Source organism: Sceloporus undulatus, chromosome 1 (genome assembly GCF_019175285.1).
Source record: "Sceloporus undulatus isolate JIND9_A2432 ecotype Alabama chromosome 1, SceUnd_v1.1, whole genome shotgun sequence".
NCBI lineage: Eukaryota > Metazoa > Chordata > Lepidosauria > Squamata > Phrynosomatidae > Sceloporus > Sceloporus undulatus.
Window position 1 is genome coordinate 105,156,538 of NC_056522.1, and position 27,892 is coordinate 105,184,429.

General features: G+C 40.0%; 1 protein-coding gene across 2 annotated transcripts; it reads right to left on the bottom strand.

The window, feature by feature from the left end:
• NUS1 (NUS1 dehydrodolichyl diphosphate synthase subunit) lies at nt 1-27,892 on the bottom strand. Of its 2 annotated transcripts, XM_042480792.1 has the most exons (6): nt 27,295-27,892; nt 11,612-11,734; nt 10,984-11,136; nt 9,775-9,840; nt 6,767-6,866; nt 1-2,472 (listed from the first exon to the last, which is right to left on the bottom strand). In XM_042480792.1, exons 1-6 carry the CDS (start codon nt 27,695-27,697, stop codon nt 2,382-2,384), a joined length of 936 nt encoding a protein of 311 aa, XP_042336726.1. In that variant the 5' UTR covers nt 27,698-27,892; the 3' UTR covers nt 1-2,381. The 2 variants fall into 2 exon arrangements, with proteins under 2 accessions (XP_042336726.1, XP_042336736.1); XM_042480802.1 differs by lacking the exon at nt 9,775-9,840 and having other exon boundaries at nt 27,295-27,883.

The following is a 27,892-nucleotide window of genomic DNA, read 5'->3' on the forward strand; positions in this document are numbered from 1 at the left end:
TGCCTGTAGAAAGATATATTTATTTGTTTTACAGGTTCAGATTTTACTCTCAGTATTGAAATCCAGGAAGTCAATTTATTTATCATAAAAACTTGCTTTACATATTATTTACAGGTATCCAAAGATATACACAATATCGCTGCTGCAGACTATACCTTCTCACAAGACAAGACAGGGAGGGGGGGGGGAACTTACTGCAATGACATACATTCAAAGAATAATTGTGGATATGCACAGTGTTTTTGGCACAGCTAATTCCATGTTAAGTTCTGAGCCTAGTACAGAAAGTGGTTTTTCATCAAGGTATATCACAACAGGGGAGCAAATATTGGATTGGATTGTAAATATTCTTTGGCAATTTGCAGCAGACCAGTGTAAGCAGAGAAAAGAATTTGCAAGTAGAAAAAGATAACAGAATCTTTCACCTCTTCCTAGAATAATTCTCACCATCTGTGATACCAGAATTGCTATGGTAAGCTAATAGTTCTGGAGTTTGTATTACCATTCTTTTGAGATACTTTCACTATCATGCTTAATACATAGCATCTCTCTTTCAGGATATACTCCAAAACCTATTTCTGTAAAATGTTTTAAATGAATTCTTGGGAATATATGCTAGTAACAGGTATTCCCGAAACAGACTGCATATGTTCCTGAACTCCACAGTAGAAACTGGAGAGCTACAACCCAAGAAGAAGAAAGCATCTGGCATTCCAATTAATAAATGATCATTGTGATGCCTCTTTACATCATCAGCTTACAGTACAACAAGCAACATCAAATCAGTTCACATTCTTGTTACAGGCTTTCTGAATCCATTTCAAATTTGATATTTAAAAAAGGGAAAAATACTGTTTAGCAATAGTATAATACACCATATTTACTCCACTAATTTCTGGCATTTATAAAAAGCCATTTACAAAATATATTTAAGTTTCAGTTCCCTTTTAAACCAAAAAAACTTGCAACAACAATAAACTAGCTTAGCTATCCTTAAGAAAACATCCTTTTGAAAAGGAACAGAGAAGAAATACATGTTTAGAAAACTTGCCAATCAAAGTCTAGGAACATAAAATTAGGACAGATTTTCTAAAGAAAGGTAATATACCACATACATTAAACAGCCCTTTAAAAAAAGAGCTGCAGCAAGTTTTTTTAAAAAAACAAACAGAAAAACAACAGTGCATGAATTTTATTTTTCTATATGCTTGTTTTATACTTGGGTGGTATTATTGCACTGTCATACAATTAACTGACACAATCATTTATGCAGCCAGTCATGTCATATTATACAGTTGAGGATTTCAAAATGGGAAAAGTCTCAGTGCATACTTAATACTGTAGCTCCCTTTGCTGTTGTATGCCATCAAACATAAACAAAACATACTTGTACCAATTTCCTCAAGGAGAAAGAATTACAAATTTACTTGTGTTTAAAATGAAAACAGCATGATGGATTTTCAATTGTGAAAATGGAAACAAGCTCTTTTTTGAAAAAAGGAAAATACATGTTTTATGTCTTACTTACCTGACAATCTGAGATGGTTATATATGATTCTAAAACAAATACTACAATATAGATATGCATTACAGTTCATGTTACATTGGGAGAAGTTTAACTTATAGAACCCATTACATTATGATGATTGAATCCAACATCCACCCACTTCTACTGAAGTTTTTACACAATTCACCAACTGCCAATTAAACCTACACCTCTCCAAAAGAAAAGAGGTGAGGACTGTAGCTGTAAAATTTACAGCTACTGGTACTTAATTCATAATACATTTGACCTGTAATTTAAAAAGCACTTCCACATTCCAGAAATGGCTCAATTGAGCTTTACACATATATTCGTTTCAAGATGCAACATTACTTCCATTTTAAGCTACACCCCAAAAACCTGACATGCATTTCTTGAAGCAGTAGAGCATAACTAAACCAGTATGCTCCTAGAAACTGAACAACAGAAGAACAAAAGGAGATGGAGATTATAAAGATGTGACAGAAGATTCTGAGGTGGCATTTATAGAGTCTGATGTTACCCCTGTTGATTGTAGAGCTAAATTTGATTGGTTCACTTATACTTGGAAATATTCCTTATATCAAGGATTTGGTCACTGGAAGAAATAAAAGCCTTGAAGCCTATAAACAGATGTCTTACAACATTTATGGTATGCCATATGCCACAGTAGTAAACCATTGCTTTCCCACACCTCCAGACTATGAGTACACACACATACAAATTCTAAAAAGGTAAGACACTTTATTGAATTTGATAAATTAAGAGACTATGTTCTGGACTTGTATGTATCACAGGTACTTGTAAACAGAGACACTAGGTCTTTTCCATGGAAATATTGATAAAATTCCGCAAGAAGTCATTTTCCCACACGCTGATCACAGTTTGCGTAGTGACAGAGGGCAGAAAAGAATTCTTCATAGCTGACGTTCACATGTGAAGGCAAAGAACTGGGGAAAAAACATAATTGGAAAGGAGAAGCTAAATATCAAATGCAATATGTGAATTAGATAAGTCTGGACACTATTATTTTAAGACTTGGCATGAACAATTATTTAGGCTTTTGAATCACCATATTACTCAAACTCTCTTGTGTTGGTGAGGTGTGACCTTATCATCTGGACTAGGTGGGCTTAGGGTGATCTGAGAGTTGAGGAACAGTCTATAGTTCTGTTGTCACAGATAGATCACTACCTGGTGGGATTAAGACTCGCTGGGATTCTGTGGAGAACCAATTAAGATGGTCCACCATAGAAGGTTTACAGTTTCAGACAGTTTCGATGCTCTTGGGGTTTTCCCTGCTGCCTCTGCAAGCAATTCTTTTGAAGCTGGCCAGGGTGGATAGACACATTTGCTTCTAAGTGTCCCCTCTCATGGAGAAGCAAAACAGTCCCCTAGTTTTCCATGAAGCTGGCATTAATGAAACGAGTGAGTGGCATCTGCAGTGACATTGGCAAAAACTATGAGTGGGGCTAACAGAAGATGGGTTACAGCTTCTTTGAGGGTGTATCCTGTGACAGTGTGAGCAAAAAATAAATCTCTGCAAACATAGTTTCTGCAAAGAGCTGGCTAGCAGAGCTGCTTAAAATGGTCAGGGGTCTTTTACATACTTGTTTGTGGAAAGAGAATCCAAACCATTTACTAGTTTGGTGCAGACAACATACCATGCATTCTGCATTTAAGAATGCTGTGATCCACTCCCACTTGAATGCTTTATTTAATATAGATCCAGTGGGTGTTACTTTGGTCCCTGCTTGTCCAGTGATAATGAATACTTTTCAATATGTAGAGCCTCTGTGATGTGGACAGGATTCTTGGAGAGGTGAAGGCCATCATTTGCATATTAGAACCTTGCTCTTCCATTTCTTCTGTTTAATCAAACAGTTAATTATAGCAACACATGTAGTAATTGCATATGTGTGGAAGGATAAAGAAAAATGGAACTGCAATAGATGGAAGCAATATATATCAGAATATATGATGTTTGAGGGCAAACAAACTGAAACTTTATTATGGAAAAAAGGAGGATTTGTTTTGGTCGATTGAAAGAAGTATTTTGGATTAGTAACTGAAAAATAAGGACTGAGTTTGCTGAGGAGGAGAAGGGGTATGAAATTGTTAAGTAAACAGTTAAAATGATTTTCCACATGGGAGGGAAAAAATGAAAATGAAAATACTGTTCCTGGGGTGGATGGGTGGTGATGGTTAAAAAATTAAAAAATATATAGAGGAAATATGATTTATATATATGCGGGATTAGTTAATAGCTGAGAACACTTCTGAGATAGGATGCGATTAATTTGCTGGCTAGTAAGGTAAAATGTTTGTATTAATAAACTCATAGAATATGTTTAAAAAAAGAGAAAAAATAAATAAAAAATAGGGGGAAAAAGAACCTTGCTCTTACTGCCTTATTTAAAAAGCCAAAGGATTAGCTTTGTAGTCAGAGAGAGTGGTCAGAGTTCCACTGTGCCAACTAGGCAGAGTTCCATCGTGCACAAAGTAGAGAGACCGCTGTTGAAAAAACTCTCATGTATCCCACTGTACTGTAATAGCTACAAGCCATTCCCCAAAATTGCAATTTTGGGCTAGGTATTCAAGCATGTGGTGGAGACTTAATTCCAGGGGTTTCTGGAATTACAAAGATCCACTTCAATCCATAGCTATGGCCATGAGACAGAGGCAGCTTTTCTCACCTTGGTGGATGACCTACACTAGGAATTGGATAGGGTGTCTGTATCCCTGTTGGACATCTTGGTAGCTTTTCATGTCATTGGGTAGGACAGCCTTGCTAGGCTGCCTTGCTGGAATGAGGCTTGAAGGCACTTCCTAGAGTGGTGGCTGGGGGAATCCTTTGACTTCTTGGCCATTGATCTGTGGGGTCCCTCAGGTCTGTTTTGTCACCCACGCTATTTAACATATACATGAAACCTTAGGAAAACATAGTCTGGAGATTTGGGGTCTGGTTCCATCATCCATCAGTATGTGGACGACTCCTAATCTACTACTCCTTTCAACCTCAATCCAAAATGAACGTGTCTTGGTTTTAAGTCGGTGATTTTATCAGTAATGGACTGGATGAGGACAAACAAACTGAAACTTAATCTGGACAAAATAGCAGTGCTCCCAGTCAGTGGAAAGGCAGGTCAGGGATTAGAGAGTCAGTCTATACTGAATGCAGTTTGCAGCTTGGATGTACTCTGGACTCAGCCCTGGGTTTAGAACACCAGTTTCAGTGGTGGTCCAGAGCACATTTGCACAGTTAGGGCTTGTGCTCCAGATGCACCAGTTCCTTGAGATGTTTGCTCTGGTCACAGTGACACACAGTTTGGTTACATCTTGTCTGGATTACTGTAACACTGTATACAGGAATTGCCAATGAAGAATATTCAAAAACATCAGCTGGTCCAAAGAGCTATATAGCTAGACAGTTAACTGGAGCTGGCCACAGGAAGCATACAACTCCCTTGTTGCAGCAGCTCCACTAGGTTGCTGGTCTATTTCCAGGAAAAATTCAAAGTGGTGGTTATGATCCACAAAGCCCTATATGGTTCACGTTCAGGTTATCTGAAAGACTATGGTGACCTATATGAGCTTGTCCATGTCTTGAGAGTTTCTGAGGAGGTCCTTCTTTCAGTTCCACCACACTCATAGGTATATATCTGGTGGAAATATGCTAAAGGACCTTTTCATTGGCTGCTCCTAGGTGCTCATAGAATCACAGAGTTGGAAGAGACTGCAAGGGCCATCCAGTCCAACCCCCTGCCATGCAGGAAATCTCAATCAAAGCATACCTGACAGATGGCCATCCAGCCTCTGTTTAAAGATCTCTAAGGAAGGAGACTCCACCACTCTCCGAGGGAGTGTGTTCCACTGTTGAACAGCCCTTACTGTCAAGAAATTCCTCCTAATGTTGAGGTGGAATCTCTTTTCCTGTAGCTTGCATCCACTGTGCCTGGTCCTAGTCTCTGGAGCAGCAGAAAACAAGCTTGCTTCCTCCTCTGAAATCCCCCTCCTAGCGAGATTAGACTAGTACCTTCTTTGCCAACCTTTCGTAAGCAGGTGACAACGTTTTAGTTTTGCCAGGTTTTGAAAGGTTGACTGCTCAGGGGAAAATGACCTTTCATAGTGTTGTATATAATTGTTGTTGTTTTTAATAGCCATGCTTTGAAAGGCATTTCATTTTATTGATAGTTTAGTTATATTTTTAACTTTGTAAATTCTTTTTAACTGTATCTGTTTTAACTTCTGTAAGCTGTCTTGAGTCCCAAATTGGGGGGAAAGCAGCACACAAATAAATTGATGATGGTGATGATTATTATAATTCCTCTGCCCAAATAATAGAATGGTTGTAGTATAGGAATCTAACTTGTGTTGTAGAAGAATTGAGAAGATTTTCCCTAACTACAAAACCTAGTAAAAGAACTCAGCATTATGCTGGGCAGGGAGTGAAATCGTCAAGAGACCTCTCAATATGGGAGATACTCTACTCTTACTGCATGCATGCACTGACAGAGAAAAAAGGCCAGAAAAAGTGCCTTCCTCAAATAAATGGCAGATACTCAGACAAACAGAAGCAAGCTTTGTAATGTTTGAGAGCTACTCCTGCTGTTCATCCTGAGTGAGGGGGGTGGGGTGGGGATTCTTTTGCTTCCCTATTACATTGTGATAGTCAAGAGTTAAAAGTAGGGTACTGTCTCCGCTCCCCCAATCATTACCTTTGTGCTTACACGTAAAGTTAGGGATCTCAATCTTTCTAAGCCATTTCAAATACAAAGGCAGGTAACAGTAGTTCTATTCATTAAGAAAGAATATAAGTAGGCCATCCTGAAGTGCATTAAGATTCACATTTAAAGTCACACTGTAAGCCAATCAAGACTTTATATGTTAAATATTTCTTCTGCACATAGACTAAGGAGCAGTTTAAAAGACAGGATTTCCTATGCTTAATAAAAGTTTATTCTATTAATTTATATCTTTAAAAGTTTTGCTTTATAGAAATGTGGGAGAACCTAATCTCCATGAACAAAAGGGGGGGAAAACTGTCAACACATTTTTAATGAAAGTTTTGGGGAATTACTGTCTAGGGAATGAAGGCAAGAGCAGCATCTTCTTTGCCTACTATAATTGTCATTCACTTCATATACATCAGATGAGGTACAACCACATTGTCTAAAGATGTTATGGGTAATGCAATGAATGCAGAGCTTTTAACTGTACAGTATTTATGCACAATCAACTTACACAATCTCCGTCAATCTGATCTGCCAGGGAAGAAATCCCAATACACTGTCCACAGGCCCAAACTTTAATATCAAGTCTGGGTCAGGAAAGCCATTAGTACCTAGAATCAAACAATGTGCACAGTAGTTGGTGTTAGTAGTATAACTATTTTGGTTTCTTAGAAATGTTATACATCATCACTATAACACAAGTTATTTGCCACAGAAAGATAACAGTTTTATGCAGATCAGTTCACAGGGTCCTGAGAGAATGATACCGAACAAAAAATTCATATTGGTGTGTCAATTTAGCTGGCATGAATATAATCAAAGAGGCAATCTTGGCAATCAGCTAGTTCCAATACAGTGCAAAAAACCTGAAGATATTTTGCCCATACAGAAATTGCAGTAAAACCCTAAACTGGGTTGGAAACTAGTATAAGGAATTTAATGGAAATTTCTTTGACCAAGAATGCTTAGTGTTAACACTTTTTAAACAAGATAAGAACATTTGGGTGTAATATTATTTTTTGCATGCTTCTAGGGTGAAAGATAGAACAACTGAAGGTTCACATTATTTTTTAAACTTTCATTGTTTTTAGAGAGACGATATGTTGACTGTGATTTAAAGTTACACATCTAAGTTATTTTTTTCATTTTTTGTTGTAGAGGGCCACACTGGTGAATCAAGCAAGATATGGTTCCGTTTAAGGAGATTAGTTGCCTCAAAGCTAAAGGAGCAGCTGCCTCAAAAACAACAATGAACTCTGTAGCTATTTGGATAGCTCTTTGCTGCACTGTACACATGCCTTTTCTGTTTTGCAAATATTCAGGATATTTGTACTTACAACACTAATTGCTGTTGGTGGTATGTGGTACAGCCTCACTTCAAATTTATTGGCACAAGTAGGCATATAGAAACTGAACTGAATATGTTGCTGAAGTTGCCACTGACTCCACCACTCCCATGATCACAACCTTTTCTCTAACAGCATCTAGTAAAGTCTCCCTGCTTTCATGTGCTCCAATATACCATAAGCACCAAAAGAACCCCCCTCCTATATTTCACTTTGTGTTGTAGCAGCCAGCTATCCTTTAACTCAACACAACTTATGAATCCCTATGAACAGATCTTGCCATTGTTCCTCTGCAATGATCAAAAGAACCTGCTCAGCATTACTCAACTTATCTAAAATACAATAAAAGCAATGTCACCTCTGCTACTCTTATCCAAATAACTGCAAATTGACTGTATCAATCCAGTTTTAAAATTCACATTCTTACATTTTTAAAGATAAACAAGTGACATAATGTTGTTCTGACACTACAGAATAATATGAGACATATACACTAATTTTTTTCCAATAAGAATTTTAGAGCCTTTGCCCCTGCCATCTATTTAGAGCTGTATTTCAATTAGCAATCAAATAAATTTCCACCTGGATTGGTTTATTAAAGCAATTTTCTTCCTTAATTTACTGCATGTGCTATGGCAATTATAAAATCACTTACATATCAAACACTTCAGGTTTGGAAAACATAGCTGCTCAAAAACAGTAAGCATTGTCAATGGTTTAAGAACAATTTGAAGGAACAACATTATATATAACTACCTGAATGCAAATGAGAGATACCACCCTCAACAAGCATTTTTCCCCAGCATAAATATTGATTCCACATAACATCATATGTATACCTTAATTTTCAGCAAGGTGACAAATTTAACCAGTTTGTCATCTGGAAAGTAAAAAGGGTATACTGGTTTAAAGATCTGTTTATAAATGGTAGACCAGTATCAGAAGGACAACTAGCAATAAAATTGCAAGAATATACCCTCAGATGGCTGAACGAATTTCAAGTCCTCATGTCTGCCTCTAAGATATAAGGACATACAGGTGCACCCCACTGTCATGGCCAGCCAAGAGCCAGTCTCAGAGGATGAGGAGGAGGATGTAACTCCTCTAGTGCAAGGGGAAATTGAGGCTACACCAGGTGCTAATTCTGCTCTGTCAGATCCCAGCTGTGATCTCCCAACCCCAGAGGAGGAGGCTCAGCCAGGCCCTAGTGCTCGTGGGATTCCTCCTGAGGCTCAGCAGCCTAGTGGTGACTCGAGGGAAGAGCCAAGCCTGGAGGTGCCTTCCTTTAAGCAATGCAGGGCTGAGAGTGCTTGCGTGCGTCGGTCCAGAATTGCTGAGACACAATTGGCAAACAATCTCAGCTGGCACTGAGATGAGAGTTTCCTACTTAACCACCTGGGAGACACCATCTCAGTGTCAGAGTTTATTGTATGATCCTTTGGTGTGACTGCTGCCTGTATCTTGACTTCTTGTTGCCTTGACTTTGGATCGGACTGGACTATTGCTACCTTCTGGCTGACCTGACCCTGGACTGGACTGACTATTGTGACCTCTGTTATCCTGACTTTGGCTTGGCTTTTGGTTTGCTTTCTCTCTTTCTCCCTGCAAGGTTTGTGGACTATTTTCAGCTGTGTAGCTAATTACATTATTGAGCCATCCTTATTGGCGTATGTTTGTGTGTGCTGGCTGCAGTCCAGGACATCCACTCCTTTAAACCTTTGAGAACGATTGACTCAACACAGTTGGATCTTTGTATCCACAGATTCTGCATTAACACGTTCAAATAAAGGTTAATAATAATAACCATCCAGTTTAGAAGTACAGTGGTGCCTCGGGATACGAAATGACCGCGTTACGAAATTTCCGGGATACGAAAAAGTCGGATTGGCAAAAACTGTTTCGGGTTACGAAATATTTTTCGGGTTACGAAATTCATTTCGGCGCGAAATTCAAATGCTGCCATAGGCTTTCCAGTGCTAACGGAGTATTTCGGGTTACGAAATTTTCGGGTTACGAAAGGAATGGCGGAACGAATTAATTTCGTATCCCGAGGCACCACTGTATTCCAAAATAAATAAATAAATAAATAAAAGTAAAAGGCAAAACCTGATTTTGCCATTTTATATAAAGGGCATCATTTTACTAGAGCTATGCATATGATTTGAGCACTCACAAATTTTGGTATCCATGGGAGGGAGAGCTAAAGGTGCATAGGAAGCTGAGCTTGGAATACAGATTGCTGAAAATAAATGGAACAGGATTTGGTGATCTGTCCCATATACGTTGCTGTACACAATGGTAAAGGAAGTTGCTATTAAAATGATATATCATTGATATCTGTGCCTCTTAAGAATACACAGAATCAATAACGATTTGTCAGACACATGTTAAAGAGGCTGTAATACTTTGAGTATAATGGAACATATGGGGGTTGACTGCCCTACAATGGAGCCCTGGTGGCGCAGTGGTTAAATGCCTGTACTGCAGCCATTCACTCAAAACCACAAGGTTGCGAGTTCAAGACCAACAAAAGGGCCCAAGCTCGACTCAGGCTTGCATCCTTCCGAGGTCGCTAAAATGAGTACCCAGACTATTGGGGGCAAATTAGCTTACTTGCTGTTCACCGCTATGATCTTTGGAATAGCGGTATATAAATAAAACAAATTATTAAATTATTATTAAAATAATTCTATTCTGACTAGAAGTTCTTGACTGGGTTAACAAAATAACTAATCAAATACAGTATATGCTTTCAAATTACTTTGTTGATTTGATCTATTGATGATAATGAAAAAAAAATTCCCTATGTAAAAGATCCTATATATGCCTTGCTGTATCAGGAAGGATGGAGTCAGCAGGGACATGGAAGAACCTACAAGGTTCATCCATTAATATTTGGTTGGACAGAGTTTTGACACTCATATTGTTAGAGAAACTGACGCAAAAATTTCAGCTAAAGGAACTGACACACAAATCATGTTGTCAGATGTAAAATAGTTGGGACATTTTCAAGACTACATGGCATCCATTTATTACATATACGACACATCTACATTCTAGACACGGCCCATCATTGAATCACATGATATTCTGGAAGCTATCATGATGAGATTTTGTGGACAGTGTTCTTGATAATATTGTCCGATTATACTTTGAATCACGGAATCCCTTCTGTGGTGCAGGAGAGTGAACAAGGGACAATTCACTGTTGTACTGTGTAAATTCTTAATTTTTTGGTAAAGATTATGAGTATGGAATCCAGATCTACAAATGTTTAAAGTGTGTTCAATTTAGTCTTGAATTCTTACTGTCACTGTATCAGACATTTCACACACTTATCTGCTCTTCACTAGTTGTGAACACCTTGCATGGTCATACTTACTACTTAATAAGTTTTCCAAGACATTCATATCCATATCTGTGCATTTTTTTTGCTTTTGTGCTACTAAGTGGCAAAATTTCTGAGCTGCTCTTACTATGTCCATTTTCCCATCCTCTGAAGACAGTACGTTCAATGTAGATTGGCAATTTAAAACTGAAAAATGATAAAAAAGAGCAAATAAATTAAACCATAGGAAGAAAACAAAATACTGAAATAAGATATTTTCTCATGATCTAAAGAGGGTAGAGACACACCATCCACCATTCCCATCTCATACAATTGACAATTTCCCCATATAAATGTTGTCCAGAAAATTAAGTTTATTTTATTTAAAAAAAATGTTTTGCTGAAAATCTCTAGACATATTTATGAAAATATTAAGTTTAATATCAAAGTTCAAAGTTTAAAGAAGAACCCCATAAATTTAAGTAAATATAAGAATCAACCTGCATTCCAGTAATCTGTAATAAGATGTCCATGGAATTCCTTGTGCACTCATGCAGATGCCCATTAATTCACGTGGCAGGGTAGTGAGAAAAATTAATATTTATGGATCAGATCCTGGTGCCAAGGTAGTTTACTGCTCCCATAATAATGGAAAAATTTAAAAAAAAACACTTTTTTTTACCTTGATCTGTTTTGTCTTGATTTGCAAATTTCATTGTATATTTGGAACAGTCAAAGTTTAATAATTCCTGCTGCTGTTTTAGGATTTCTTCCATCAGCCTTGAATTATTTCTTTTGAAAATACCTTTCAGAAGAAAAAGACAGAAACATGTACTTGTTAACTTAATATTGTTTCAGGAAGTCTATGGTATTATATTTTTATATTCCTCTAAACTAAGAAAATAGTTGGCAACGAATTCAATGCAGGCCAATGGATACAATTCCTTTTGTTCAAAACAAAACAAAAACAAACCTAAGGTAATTTGGCTTTTATTTCTCCTTGGAGAAACAGCAAGACATAGAAGCAAAGATGATCAGAGGCAGTTGTACAACAAATGGTTTTTCATTTGTCATGAAATCAACTCTTAGGTAAGCCTAAACAACTCAAGAGAATTCAGTAGCATTGGACTGAATACCAACTCTAAAATCACATACCCATACAGTATATGTTCTTGAACATACAGCACGTAAACTATGGCTAATACATGCTTGTTTTGGTTTCTTTTCTGTCCTTTCAGATTCAAAACATACAGGTACTATGGAGGAGGAACAATGGCTATAACATGGACTGTCCACTCATCTATCATGAAAAAACACAGTAAAGCTTTCTGAAATTCTGCAGGTTTTACCCTGGCTTCTCTTGTATGTTATTGTGTAATATACAATACTGTATACCATTATTTGAGGTAAGCTACACACAACCTTTAACAATAATAAATATCAATTCCTGGGCTAGTTCTAGTTCCTTCATGAAACACTTACTACAAACATTTCACAAGTGTCATATGAAACACAGATAACAAAATTAATTTGTACAAGTATCACTTTTTTTCATCAGTCATACAGTACAAGGTTGAGACATATGGAAATCATTCTGTTATTTCAGGAACATAAAATAAGTAATATTGGTGTGTTACAGAGTGCCCAAAATGGGTGCTCTGCAGGCACCACAGGCTGCTGCGTCCAGGAACCACAGCAGACAAACCGCACGATTCCTGGACGCAGCAAAAAGAAGCCGCAAAAAGCGGTTTCTTTTTGCGACCCAGAAGTGGCGCCACAAGTCGCTAGTCACACACTCGCAGAATCAGTTCTGCCGTGCGCCATGCAGACGCTAGGCGTCCGCAACGTCGATGGTGGCGCCCGTGTAGAACGGGCGCCACCATTTTGTACGCGCCAAGCATGTACTAGGGTTAGGGGCTTCCATAAAGGATGCCCCTTCTTAACCCTAGTATGCGCTCGGCGCGTACTTTACACCCGTTTGTAACGGGCCATATAGACCTTCGTTTGGCATAAAATTATCATGTTTGATATATTCAAAGTACAGTTTATTCAGAATTAAATTGCACTTTTAATTTTTTTCCCATTTTTTAATTACAAAAGGAGCTACAAGGTCCTGAACTGTAAGAAACACCTGAGCTTTAAGGAAGTCTTTGGTCCAAAACACACTGCAGAAATAATCCAGTTTGAGACTGCTTTAACTGCCTTGGCTCAAAGTTAGGGATTGTAGTTCTGCAAGAAATTTAGTCTTCTCTGTTACAGAGCTCTGGTGCCACAATAAACTACAATTCCCAGGATTATCTAGCACTGAGCTAGGGGCAGTTAAAGTGGTCTTAAACTGGATAATTACTGCATTGTGTTTTGGATTTTTGTTTTTATCAGTTTGAAGAACAGCCCACCCTCCCTCCCCAAAAACAGGTTATATATTGTTAATTTTGAATACAAAGCTTGCTGAAACATTTTGAATTGATCTTGGCTTTTTGTGTTGTTGGAATTTATTCCTATCTTTCCATGTTATTTCTGACTATGGCACCAAGATTTCTGTTAAAGAACTAATGTCCAAGAACACATCTGCTTTGTTAGTAGAAGTATACTACTAAACAGGGTTTTAGCGTCAATGGACACCTAACCATGATAAAATAATGAACAAGCACAAGTAGGATTTGGTGCAATAACTTTTCTTTAAATGCATCTAGTCTTCAAGGTGTATTGCTAGGTATCACATATCTTGATTACATACGATGGACTGTTTCAAACAGCACATGTGATCATACACTAAGTACTTTGTGGCTGCATGTGTAGATATTACAATTTTTCCAAAAAATCAACTCTTTTCAGTAGGAAGCATGAAGCATAAAGAAGCCCTGAGAGGTATACCCTCTAGAATTCAGTCTAGTGAATAAAACCTTAACAGTTATGAGTACAAAACAGGCTCATCATGAATATTTGTATGAGTTTTATGTATTTGATGCAATATTTTACACATTTCATTCAATGGTTTCTGCACCCAACAAGGATTTCAAAATAAATTTTTGAAGACTCCATTAGCTGCTTTTCAAATTCTGGCTTTAAAACAATTTGCAATGTAACACTGGGTTTGCATTTCTGAAGTGAATTACTGTTGAGCATTCAGTCTTTGTTCCATGCCCTCCATTATGGCCTGTTGATAGTATTATTCAGTATTACAAACAACCCAAGCCTGGATTTGGATAGAAAGCTGCAGAAGTGTTGGCCAACCATACGATAATTTTTTTCATTTGTCATTCTCTTTTTACAGAGGGCTAAATGTTTCTCCTGAACAGCATGGGGCTGTAATATTGTGGAACCACTGCAAAACAGCAGAGGAAAAATAAGCAACCCTGCTACGTAAGGTGCCACTGCTCAATCGGGAATACCCTGGAACACAGTGAATGCTAGCATCACAGACTTCAGTATTTAGGGCCAACCCTGTGACCTTTAGAGGGGCTTCTTGGGAGATACAGAGGAACCTATGTTACTTGAGCAGTCTTCTTCTCATGAAATTTTAAATCTAGCCATTGGTCAAACGAAGCAGTCAATGCTAATGTTATAATGTACTTTCAAACCAGATAGTTCTAAGCAAAAAGCTAATTTTAGAAAGACCAAAGGTTTTTAGCATGTCTAGTGTGTATACTGACAGGGATGTGTGTGTCTGTTCCCTTAAAGAGACCTTACAACAAGAGACATGACACAGAATTGTTACTTGATGCTCAAAGTATTATTTGGTGCACAGGATGGCACCAAAAATGTTCACACAAAATGGTGCACAGCCGTTTTTTGGAGAAAAAAAAAGCTTCCCTCTAGGAGCAGGAGGAGGCAATGAGGAAATCAAAATAGCTGAAAGATTTCTTGTAGCTTGGATCAAACACTGATCAGAACAGGGACTGGAGTCAAGAGATAAGACTAGGAATGGGAATGGAAGCAATAAGAACTAGACATGATCCTAAAGAGAAAAGATATACAATTGGGCACTAAAGTTAGAATTATCCAAGCTATGAGATTCCCCATCACTATATACTGATGTAAGAGCTGGACAGTGAAAAAAGCAGATATAAAGAAGATCAACCCATTTGAGATGTGGTGCTGAAAAGGGGTACAAAGAATATCATGGACAAGAAAAAAAAGTAAGTCATTGAACAGATCAAGCCTAAAATACCCATAGAAGCCAAGATGATAAAATTGAGGCTGTTGTACTTTGACTACCTCATGAGAAGGCACAACTAATTAGAAAATAATACAGTGGACCCTTGTTATACGCTGGAGTTTGGTTCCAAGATCCCCCCGTATATAACAAAATCCGTGTATGCTCAAGTCCCATTAAATATAATGAAAGAGCAAAATGGTGTCCCTTATAAAAATGGAAAATCAAGATTTGGTATTTGAAATTTATACTTTTTTTGAACATTTTCAAACCATAAATGCTTGAATCCGTGTATAAAAAATTGGTGTATAAGAAGGGCTGACTATACTAGGAAAGGTGGAGGGTAGTAGAAAGAGATGTCAGATGGCTACTCAATTAGGAAGGTCACAGACATGAATCTAAGATTTAAGCAGAGCAGTGGGAGTCAGAGGTTGTTGGAGATGTCTCATCCACTGGGTTGCCATGAGTCGAGGTCAACTCGAGGACAGTTAACAGCAACAAGGAGCAGGAGAGGCCTTGGTACTCATCAGCTCCACATCAAGAAAAAAACATAGGCCCTATACAGACAGGCCAAAATAAAGCTGCTTCAGGTCACTTTGGAGGTATGGTGTTTCAATGATGCATGCGTACTAAGTGTCTGGAAGCTGCACCAAAGCTGCACTCCAGTCCTTAGGACTGGAGTGTGGCTTTGATGCGGCTTCTGGACTCTTAGGACGCATGTATCATTTAAACAGCATACCTCCAAAGTGACTCGAAGCAGCTTTATTTTGGCCTGTCTGTATCAGGCCATAGTATCCTTTTGGTTGTTAATTGCCATCAAGTCAACTTCAGCTTATGGTGACCCCATGAATGAGAGATCTCAAAGTCACCTATCATCAACACCTTTCCTTTTGTCTTGAAACCTCTTAACTGAACCTGATTTGTGGCTTTCATTCCCAAACAAGATCAGAAGCCCAATTTTGATAATGGTCAGAACTTTAAGCTTTTTTCACTTGAAGTGTTCCTGGTTACTGAAGCTACTCCTACTTCACCTTGATAGTACAATAAATTACAGGCTATTCTGTCCACCTTAAAAAAACAGGTTTGAACTGCCATACATACATATAATTGAATACTACAGATAGCTATGTTAATCCTATGTTTTAAAATAAAACAAATAAAAATAAGCACTGTTTCAGAACACAGACCGCAACTACTATTACACATACTATACTTGTCTGAACTGGTAGTGGCAGGTGCAGAGGTGACTCTGCACAAAGACATATGAACTGAACAGTTCTTTCAGCTGAACTGTACATTTACATTTCAATTTCTTCTCTCTTAAATTGCAGCTATACCTGACCTGCAAAATAGAAATACCATAACATTCCTCTGAAGTCATTACACTAAGGATGCACATCAACTGTAGTCATTGCACTAAAGATGGTCTCAAATCAGGCAAAAACAAGTTCAGGTTATCTAGTTTGGCATGCCCATGGGCTATTAGTACTACAAAATTCTTGCCCCAGCTCTCTAAACACTATACGTGTGATATGTTTGTCTGTAGCTTCTAAACAAGAATTCTGTCAGCTTTATTACCCTGTTCAGTTTTTTTAAAAAGCAGTTTTTGCTGTTTCTTGTCTTACTTCATGCACAAGTGGTCAAAATGCAGACAGAAATTAACCCCCTTTTTGTGGCTTCTCCAGAACCCTCTGCCCAGAACTTAAAAAAATTGCACTGCTGTCTATCACCAAAATTCAGCTCAATGGTTCCTCAATTTGTTTGTATTTCCAAATGATGAATAGCCTTTTTATAGCCTGACTGATATTCGCAGATCAAGGAATTAGCACAGATAATACTGAACTGAATCAAAATGAGATTCAGGCTTTTATGATTTGAGCGTAAATCCAATGTCAGTCTCAACCAGAGTGTGGACACTGAATTAATGGTGCTTGGTTTCATTTTGGGAGAAAGGCAAGGTATAAATCCAATAAATAAATAAATAATATTTTTGGAATGAATGGCTTCATTTTAGTTGGAAATAACTAATTGTGTGTGTTCATGTGAGGGTGTCTGCACATGCACTTTCAAGGTAGCTGTCAAATTATGGTGACCATGAATTTCATAGGGTTTTTCTTAGGCAAGGAATAATCAGAGGTAGTTTTGCCAGTTCCTTCCTTTGACATGTAGCCTGCAGCACCTGGTAGTTGTCGTTGGTCTCCCATTCAAATACTAACCAGGGTTGACCCTGTTTAGCTTCCAAGGTCAGACAGGTCATCTGGTAAACTTTAGGGTACAGTGGTGCCTCGGGTTACGAAATTAATTCGTTCCGTGGCACCGTTCGTAACCCGAAAAGCCTTCGTAAGCCGAATTGCCATAGGCGCTAATGGGGAAAAGCCGCGATTCCGTGCGAAAAAGCCGAAAAAAGCACCAAAAGTTTTTTCGTAACGCGAAAAAACATTCGTAACCCGGAACAATGTTTTCCTATGGGATTTTTTCGTATCCCGAAAATTTCGTAACCTGGGTATTTCGTATCCCGAGGTACCACTGTATTTAGGTCCAACAACTAGCTTCAGGCCTAGCTTTTTTGTTCCAAATGAAACAACCATAAAAAATCTCAGAAAAAAATCCGAGATTCTTGCTTTTTATTTATGGACAGAGCTTCCTGTAAAAAAAATCTGCCTAGTCGTCTCCAAAAGTACATTCCTATATTATGTATTTCACAATCACAAGTCTACCATGAACATGCCAGAGACAGCCAATCCTGCTTCCTAAGCATGCAAGGGATTAGCTATAAACAGAAAATATGAAAATATAATATTGAGGTGTATGTTTTTTGTAATACTGGAAGTTTTAAAAATGTAATTCTTTTTTAATATAACTCACATGCATTGTACCATAGAAACTGATGTGCTTATCTATAGTTTTAAATGTACTCCACAATGTGAAAAAAGCTTCCCTTTTTCATATTTTTCCAGTGATTCACATTAAAATATGACAAACATCAGCATGTTAATTTAAGACTGAGAAGTCATATGAGTTTAAACATTATGCTCATATGAGTAAATAAAGTGAAATTACCATATATATTCAACTATAATACGACCTCGTGTATAAATCAAGGTCACCTTTTGGGGCCCAAGTTCTGGATTTTTCTATGACTTGTGGATAAGCAGAGGATCAGACTTAAGGAGGCAGCCACCTGGATTTATGAATGTTTTGAGAGGGGCAATTTTGGGAGATAATAATAGTGAAATATTTGATTCAACCAATTGATTGAAGTATGGATAATTTGTTTTATTTATATACCGCTATTCCAAAGATCATAGCGGTGAACAGCAAGTAAGCTAATTAGCAAGTAAGCTAATTTGCCCCCAACAGTCTGGGTACTCATTTTAGCGACCTTGGAAGGATGCAAGCCCGAGTCGAGCTTGGGCCCTTTTGCTGGTCTTGAACTCGCAACCTTGTGGTTTTGAGTGAATGGCTGCAGTACAGGCATTTAACCACTGTGCCACCAGGGCTCCATGGATGTTGATTAGCATTCAGTAGTTCTGTTAATCTGTTCTCCAATGAGATGTATAAAAGTCAATGAAAAAAATGTAAATAGTCAGCCCTTCATATCCATGGACTTTTTATCCACAGATTCAAGCATTCTCGTTTTGAAAATATTTTTAAAATATATAAATTCTAAAAAATATTAATCTATTTTGATATAAATATGGTAGCACTATAGTTAATCTCCACTCAGCTAGTTACTGAATACATCCCTATATAAAATATTGATAAAATAATTTCTCAAATATGAATATTTAATAAACAATATTTTACCTGATAAAAATGTATTGTTTTCATCTGCCCAAATAATTATAAAAGCTTACTTATTGTGAGCATAACATTATGTTTGCTACCTTGATTTTGAGAGGGTGGGGCGCAACATAAAGTAGAACAGAGTGAAATACAAAAGAGCACTACTTGAAATGAGAAAATAAAGAATTGTCCAAGGTGCAAGTTTCTATTTCTGTACTGTACTTAATTTTACAAACTGTCATGGATATTGACTATCCCTGTATGGAAATATTTTAAAGACATTCACTGTCAAATTAAAAAAAGAATGCAAAATGCATACACATACAAAAAGCTACAAGGACAGGTTACAGTGCAAGAATTAAACACTACAATGCTTTTCCTTTCTCCTTGAAGCTTACCTCTAATCACTGACTACAAATAAGAGCTGGGATTTACCTGCTCTGTGCTGAAGGAAAGCAGCTTTGCAGAGATGAAGACAGGATTTAAAGCATTCAACTCTTAAATACCCAGCTCTTTTAAAAAAGATATGCTGAGATCCTGCATGAGAAACATGGCTATGATGCCATAGGTACATGCTGTCTCCTTCAGAGCCTCACTTTCCAGAACTGAAGAACTCTGTTGCTCAGTATGGCTGCCTGGCTTTTAAGGTGGGTTCTAGAAGCACTGGCAATAATGGTGGTGGTATCACAATTCTAAATGTGAACATGGACCATTTACAGCCATAAGCCTAACTTACAACAACATCTGCCTGCCTAGCAGGATGCCAACTAAAGTATTTAAAATTTAAATGCCTTCTGAACAGACATGCATAAAAGTAAACTGCTCCAAAAACCTGTTGAAATGGAGGCAAATTAGATTATGTATGCAATGAATTTAACTGTCCTTGGAGATGTTTCCAAATTGGTAACAAGTGCATCTGTTCCCATCCTATATCCATTATTACATTACAGCCTCTGAAACCTTTTCCAACCAAATTGGAATTCACCCCAAGACCAAAATACATTCCTAAACTCCAGTTTGGTGGCTTGATTTGAATTGCTGTGCAGTGATATGGAGTACAGCAGTGAAAATGGGAAAGGTGATCAAAGTTAGCTATTTATTAACGAAAGTTAAACATTGCTTGATTCATCCTAAGAACCTTTTAATGTAACACAGCAAGCAAGCATCGTAAATAAAACATAATCATCTGTTTTTACTGATTTACTTTACCTTGTTTTAAGTCAACCACACTCTGCTATAGAAAATGATGAACAGGCATACCTTATTTAACAAAGCCTCTGAGAAAGAAAACCACCCGGAGTTCTCTTAATATAGGGCAGGGTATAAATATTTAATTAATAAAATATTTTAAGAAAGTCTTTTTAATGAGACCCCAGACCAACTCCCTCTTTCTTTGTCTTCTGCGTAACTGGAAGATTTTGTTTTGTGGTTTTTGTTTTGCAACACTGGCATTGGGAGAATGGAGAAAGAACACTGGAGAAAGACACTTTTAGAGATGGGTTGCAGCAGTGTGCCTACAGTAAATAATGCAATAAAGCTTGACCTGGAAAAGAATGGGATTTTACTCTAGTGATCCTATTTTCGCTGTGCAAGCTTATGTAGAACTGTATGGGTTTGCTCAACTTCCCCGCCACCTGCTTCCAGCTGCAAGCTAGGAGAATGGAGTAAAGGACAGTATCTGATTTCATATAGACATGCAATATGATACCTACAGCCCAAATATAATACTGTACAGTCCTCCCACTCCAAATGTGGGCTTGCCATATGCAGACTTCACCAGGGGGACAAAATAACATGCGCGCCTGTGGCACGTGCAGAGGCTCACACAGGAGCATGCTGCTATTGAAAACAACGGGACTTGAGGTCCCGCAGGTTTTCCCATGGGGGTGAGCGGAATGGATCTCCCACGTATACAAAGGGCCCACTGTATGTCTCTTCTCAGACGTCCCACTAGTTCAATAATAATAATAATAATAATAATATTTATTTGTATACCGCCCTCTGGCAAACCAATCCGGGCGGTTAACAACAGTAAAATATAAAATATGGCATTTACCCTAAGTATGTACATTGAACACTATGGGACTTATAGCATAGTAGGCATGCACAAAATGTCATGGAAAGGGGAAGGCAAGGCCCCCCCCCCCCCCCAAATAAATGATCAAATATAATTTGCTCAACTTTCAAATACTTCCAGCTATATAAAGGTCAAAGCAGAGCTAGGCATAGCAGACCTCTAGCAACTGCAGAAAGAAGAAAACAGGGAGGCAATTTTTGTCAGTTATTCCTCCTTCCCTGCACAATGCAGGGGCCAGATTGGTGTGTGATGTATTGCTGATGAATGCAAGGCAAATAAAGAATTGCAAAAAATCATGACTCTCTTTTCTCCACCAAAGAAGATCTGTTTGATCCTACTTCCCTCAACCAACTGAAGGATCCTTTCTATTCACAGAAGGGCAGCTCTGTTTTCAAACCATTATGTTCTAAGATGTTAACAATTTACCTGTGCTCACAACTCTTCCTTGTAGAGTCTAATTTACTGTCTACAGCCACTCACTCACAAACCACAAGGTTGTGAATTCAATCCCAGCCAGGTAACCCAGGGGCTCAGGGTTGACTCAGCCTTGCATCCTTCCAAGGTTGCTAAAATGAGTACCCAGCTTGTTGGAGGCAATTAGTAATAATAATAATAATAATAATAATAATAATAATAATAATAATAATATTTATTTATAGCCCACCCAATCACAAGTAATTTGGGCAGGCTACAGCAATAAAAATACATACAGAATGCAATAAAAATTCAAAATTAGTCCCTTCCTACCCCCTCACTCCCTCCAGGCTGGAAGATCGCAGTTGCCATGGAGGGAGGGCTCTTTCTCTTGAGGGCAGTCCTGATGGCGTTGGGCTTGGTCTCTCACTCCCTCCAGGCTGGATGATATCAGTTTAGCTTACAGTTGTAAACCGCTTAGGCAGTATGAAGCGGTATATAAATGAAGCAGCTATTGCTATTTCAAGAACAATAACGTCATTGAGTTACTTTGTATATTGCAAGTTTCATTATTGTTGTTCATCATGTCGAGATCTTCAGATCTAACTTTTCTGTAAATATTCATAAATAAACAATAAACAAACATTTAGACTAACTTCTGTAACAGAAACCAGAAGAACTTCAAAGTAATGTTGCTGTGCTGTGTACACAAAGGACTGTCTGACCCTTCATGCCTTCTGGAGGCAAAAAGCATAAATACATTGGCAGACACAAGAGCTTTTCCCAAGGCTGAAGCAACTCAGCTACTTCTTTGCTTGCATAACATTCACAGAGAATTGTGAAAGAGAAGTAGGACAGAAGGGGAGAAGAGGCAGGGCAGGAAAAAAGAAGGGTGGGACCAGACCCAAACCAGCAGAAGAGTTGAGCAATCACACACTGTAGTCTAAGTATTAACTACAATCCTCTAAGGTTCGGTCCTCAAAACATAACCCTGTTTACTTTGGACATTATTTTAACCCATTTATGTACTTGAAATGAATGTCAATGGGACACTAGTTGGAGGGGAGCTGATTACAGCCAGCCCTTCATATCCAGATTCCTTATCCACACATTCAACCATCCATGGCTTGAAAATATTTTAAAATATTTATAAATTCCAAAAAAGGAAACCTTAATTTTGCCATTTTATATAAGGGACACTACTTTATTACACCACTGTACTCAATGGGATTTGAACATCCATGGATTTTGGTATCCACTGGGAATCCTGGAACTAAACCCCAGCAGATAGCAAAGGATCACTGTATATTACTGATACTCTAGAATTCAGGATTCTGAATGCATGTGTCATGGTAAACTCGCTTGCTATGAATGAATTCTTAATACAGGAATGGGACGTGGTACAACATTTGAAACTATCAGGATGATCCTATGCTGTGGGAACTAGTTGTTAAGCTCTGACCAGTTGGATAATTGCCTAGGATGACTAATATGTACCTCTTATCAGGCAATTGGAATTGGGTGCTAGGAAGAAGTATCTTTTTTGTTAAAAGCTCAGTCACCCCAATACATAATCTAAACAGTTGTATTCACACTACAACACAAAAATATTTACACATACCCACTTTTCAAACTAATGTTTATCATGACTTTAAAAGGTGCCCCAAAAGATTTCAAGCTTAATGTGGATCAAGTTTAATAGACAAAGACTAATGTATCATAATGATACTAACTATGCAGCCTTATGTTTAAAATAAATAAATCAAAGCTCAAACTAAATAAAGTTACTCTATATAAATCTGTATCCCAACTCAGCACCATTTGGCTGATGGAGCTAGAGCATCCCCAGCAAACTGCTCTCACTGTAAAGCAGTTCCTTCTAAAGTTCCAACTGAAATCTACCATCCTGTTAAGTTCAAACCATTAGACCTAACTCTACCCTCCGAGGAAGCAGAGAACAAGTCTGTTCCCTCCCTTTTGTGGCAAACATTAAGATATTTAAAGAGTGCCATCATGACACCTTCCCAATCTTCTGTTCACCAAGCTCTTCTCATACATTCTCCACACATCTTATCATACTTGCTGCACTTCTCTGAACTTGCTTCAACTTGTCTATCCTTCTTAAAATGAAGTACTCACAACTGAACAGAGTACTCCAAATGAGGAGTGACCAGGACAGAAAACAGGGTGACTACTACTTCCCTTGACTTGGAAACTATCCTTTATTAAAGCAGAATAAGATAGCATTCGCCTTTTTGCTGAAGCATCACGATCCCTCACCTCTATACCTGTGCATTTGCTTTTTGTGGCCTAAATGTGCATTTGTCTCTTCATTTTATCAGATTCAGCTAGGCTTGCCATATCCCGCCTGGGGGCGGGACTTTCCCAGTTTGGGGCGGGGCTGCACGGCCCCGCCCCCGGGATTGCCCCTGCTCCCGGGCAAGATATGGCAAGCTGAGGGAGGCTTTCCCTTGCCACTTGGGCCCAGGCCTGCAGGGAAAGCCTCCCTGAAGGGGAGGAGTCCCTCCCCGCCTGGGCTCCGGCCCCACCAAGGGTGGGGCCCAGGCCCAGAGGGAAAGCCTCGGAGGCTCCTATTCATATGTAGGGCACAAAAAAATGTGTCCTACATTTGAACATTTTGTCCTACATTTGTCCCGGTTTGGAGGTCCTGATGAATGGCAACCCTAGATTCAGCTCACTCTTCTCTATTACCAAGGGCCATTCACCATCCAGGGCTAGTTTGGAGCATTATACCCTGGTGTAGCTCCAGACCAACCACAATGACGACCATACACACTGGGCTGAATCCCATGTAACTCCACATCTTTGTACACACTGCAAGAACATGCAAATTCCACATGCAAAAAGAACACTAGGTCACGTCGGGGGGTTCTGGGAAACATTGGGCTTTCCCCAACTTTTGTTTAGTTCAGAATGAGCTCAGGTTAACCATAGCATCTCCTTGGGAGTAGCTGTATGTAATGAGGACTGCCAGCACTGGCTTCAGAGTGAGTCTGATGTTTTCCCACAATGTGAACAAACCTAAGGTCCTTTTGAATTCTGTTCCTATCTTCCAATATGTTAACTACCCCTCCCAGTTTTTTAACATCTGCAAATGTGATAAGGATTTCCTACAGCCCATGATCTAAATTGTTGATAAAAACATTGAACAGCATAGGCTCCAGGACAGAACCCTGCGGTACGCCACATGAGACCTCCTTCCAGTCTGAAGCACCACTAATGACAACACTTTCACCACAGTTTTCCAAACAATTATGGATCTATCTAATAGTATTTCCATGTACAGTCCTCCCTCCATTCTCACGGTATTCAGACTCGTGTCCCTTGCTTCTGCATGAGGGACCAACAGAGGGGGTATGAATGGGATATGCGCCCATGTCCTGCACTATATTCAAGCCAATGGGGATTGAATATAAGCGCAACTCCATTTTTGCAAAGGGGTTTAGAATGGATCCCCTGCAAAAAAGGAGGGGCAACTGTATTCCATATTTAGTCTGTTTGCTAATCAAAACATCATGGGGTACATTATCAATTGATTTGCAGAAATCCAGAAAAACTGCACCCACAGTATTCCCACCATCTACTAAAATTATGATATGATACAAAAATATGTAAAGTTGGTCAGGAAGGATTTGTTCTTGACAAACCCAGTTTGGCTCTTGCTAACCACTGCATTATCATCAAGATATTTGCAAAGAGAGTCATATAAACAGTGGGCCCTTGTTATCCGCTGGGGTTTGGTTCCAGGACCCCCCACGGATAACAAAATCCATGGATGCTCAAGTCCCATTAAATATAATGGCATAGCAAAATGGTGTGCCTTATACAAAATGGAAAATCAGTGTTTGCTATTTGGAATTTATACACACACACACACACACACACACACACATATATATATACTGTAATGTTTTCAATCTGTGGATCCTTGAATCCATGGATAAAAACATCTGTGGATAAGGAGAGCCGACTCTAATATGTTCTGATATTTTTCTTGCTACTGAGGTCACTCTGAGTGGCCTGTGGATTCCAGGATCTCTTTTCTTTTGAAGACAGGGGCAATATTTGCTCATCCCCAGTCTTCTGGCATTTTACTTGTTCTCCAAGATTTCTCAAAAAAAGATTCTCAGCTCTTAAATGCATCCCAGTAAGCCTTTTCAGAGGCCATAATGTGCAAAAACAAGGTGTATTCAGAATGTAAGAAACAGCCTCACAGTAAGTCTGACCACTGGGCCACTTTGCCAGAATGGTCAACACTTACTAGGAGGGGCCCCCCAAGCTCCCAGGCAGACCTCTTTCCTGATCCTAGCCAGAGGTGACAGGATTCAAAGGCACAGCTGTGTTAGCATGGAAAATTAGTATGCAAGGGGATCTTGTAGCACCTTTGAAACTAATTGAAAGAAAGAAGCTGTTAGTATCAGCTTTCCTAGATTTCAGTCTATTTCATCCGGATGCATCTGAGGAAGCAGACTAAAGTATAGGAAAGCTCAAGCTCCCAACTTCTTTCTTTCAGTTAGTCCCAAAGGTGCTACAAGTTCTCTTTGTACTCAGAAGTCACAAATATTGTCTATGGCAAGGTTTCCCACCCAAACAGTCACCAGGTCATACTCGTCTCAGTTTCTGAATTCAAAAGAGACTGGATGTCTTCAATAAAGAAGCAAGACGCTCTGCTTCAAATGGGGCTTAAGACCACTGACGCTGCAGGCAACAGAGGTGAAGGAAGCTCACATGATTAGCGAACATGGCATACTGTGACCAAATACTGAACTACACTGTTATTGTGATATTAATCCACACTGACTGCTATGTCTGCCTTCTGTGGCATTCTGGGGTTTGCAGTTTAGTGAGGCCCAAGAGCTCTCTAACTGAGGATTCTAAATGTTGTTGTTGTTGTGTGCCTTGTTGAAGTTGATTCTGACTTAGTGGAGAGCCAGCATCGCACAGTGGTTTGAGTGGTTGACTCTGGAGACCACAGTTTGATTCCCAGCTTGACCATGAAACCCGATGGGTGACCTTGAGCAAGTCACATGCTCTCAGCCTCAGGGGAAGGCAACGACAAACATCCTCTGAACAAATCTTGCCAAGATAGTTTGCCCTAAGATTGCCGTAAGTCAGCAATGACTTAAGGTGAACACACACACGGCCATCGTGGGGTTTCTTGGCAAGCTTCTTCAGAAGGGGTTTCCCATTCCCCTCCTCTGAGGCTGGGAGAGTGTGACTTGCCCAAGGCCATCCGGTGGGTTTCATGGCTGAGCTGGGAACTGAACCCTGGTCTCTGTAGCCTAACATTCAAACCACTATGAAGCCCCTGTGGGTGACTCACTCTTCCAGCCTCAAGAAGAGCACAACAGCGAACCCTCCCTGAAGGAATCTGACAAGAGAACCCCACGATGGTCTTGTGAGCCTTCAAGTTCTTCCTCACTTATGGTGAACCTGTCATGGGGTGTTCTCTGCAAGAGTTGTCCAGAGGCAGTTTGCCATTGCTTTCCACTGAGGGGGTTGAGAGCGTGCCACTTGCCCAAGGTCACCCAGTGGGTTTTGCGGCTGAACTGGGAATCGAACCCTGGTCTTTCTACCTCAACGCTCAAAGCCCTACACCACAAAGCCCCTTTGGGTGAGCGCCACTCTCCCAGAGGTGTGATGGCAAACCCTCCCTGAAGAAACTGCCAAGACGTCCTTGTGTGTGTGTGTGTGTGTGTTGTGTGTGCTGTCAAGACATTCCTGACTTATGGTGGCCCTAAGGCAAGCCTATCATGGGGTGTTCTCTGCAAGAGTTGTCCAGAGGGGGTCTGCCATGGCCTTCCCCTGAGGAGGCTGAGGGGTCTCTCAGTGGGCTTCATAGATCCGCAGAGGCGGATCCAGCCCAACCCCGTTCAGCCACGCAGGAGGGCTGAGGAAGGGGGGGACTGACCTTGGTGGTCGTAGACGCTGACGTAGGAGATGCCCACCGCCATGCACCACACCACCAGGCTGGCCACGTCCGCGTAGCTCTGCTCCTCCTCGGCCACCACCAGCCCCACGTGGCCCGGCAGCTTCTGCAGAGCCTTGGCGTCCCTCCGCCAGCGCCCAGGAGGGGACCCCGCTGCTCCTCCTGCCCCCGGGGCTACCCTCCTCCCGGCCGCGCAGGGCTTGTGGAAGGCGAAGGGGCCCGCGCCTGACGCTAGCGCCGTCGTTGCCAGGGGCAACGGGGCCCGCGCGCGCCACCTCCAACTGCCGCCGAGCTGCCAGGCGCCGCGGGCCCAGGCGAGGAGGGCGCGCTGGAGGGCGAGGAGGAGGTGGAGCAGCCGCCACAGCAGCGCGTACGCCGAGCTCATCGGGGAAGGCGCGACGGGAGCCGGGTTCTGAGGAGGGAGGGTGGCTCTCAGCCGCAGCGCCGGGCTCCGCTCACCATCTCGCCTCCGCGGCCCTCAAGGAGGCGCTTTTATCGGCCCGCCCGTCCCCCGTGATGAAGAGCGCCGCCATTGCCATCCCCTGCCCTGACCTTTGCCTCCGGCCCCACGCGCGCGACA

What these genes read in the sequence shown, in the direction of transcription:
- NUS1 (XM_042480792.1), bottom strand. Translation starts at nt 27,697, where the DNA reads ATGAGCTCGGCGTACGCGCTGCTGTGGCGGCTGCTCCACCTCCTCCTC. An exon ending in TCCCATGGATACCAAAATTT is followed by an intron (nt 6,867 to 9,774) that starts GTGAGTGCTCAA and finishes GTTTGATTCTAG; the next exon opens with GTACTAATGGCTTTCCTGAC. An exon ending in ATCAGATTGACGGAGATTGT is followed by an intron (nt 2,473 to 6,766) that starts GTAAGTTGATTG and finishes TTTTTTCCCCAG; the next exon opens with TTCTTTGCCTTCACATGTGA.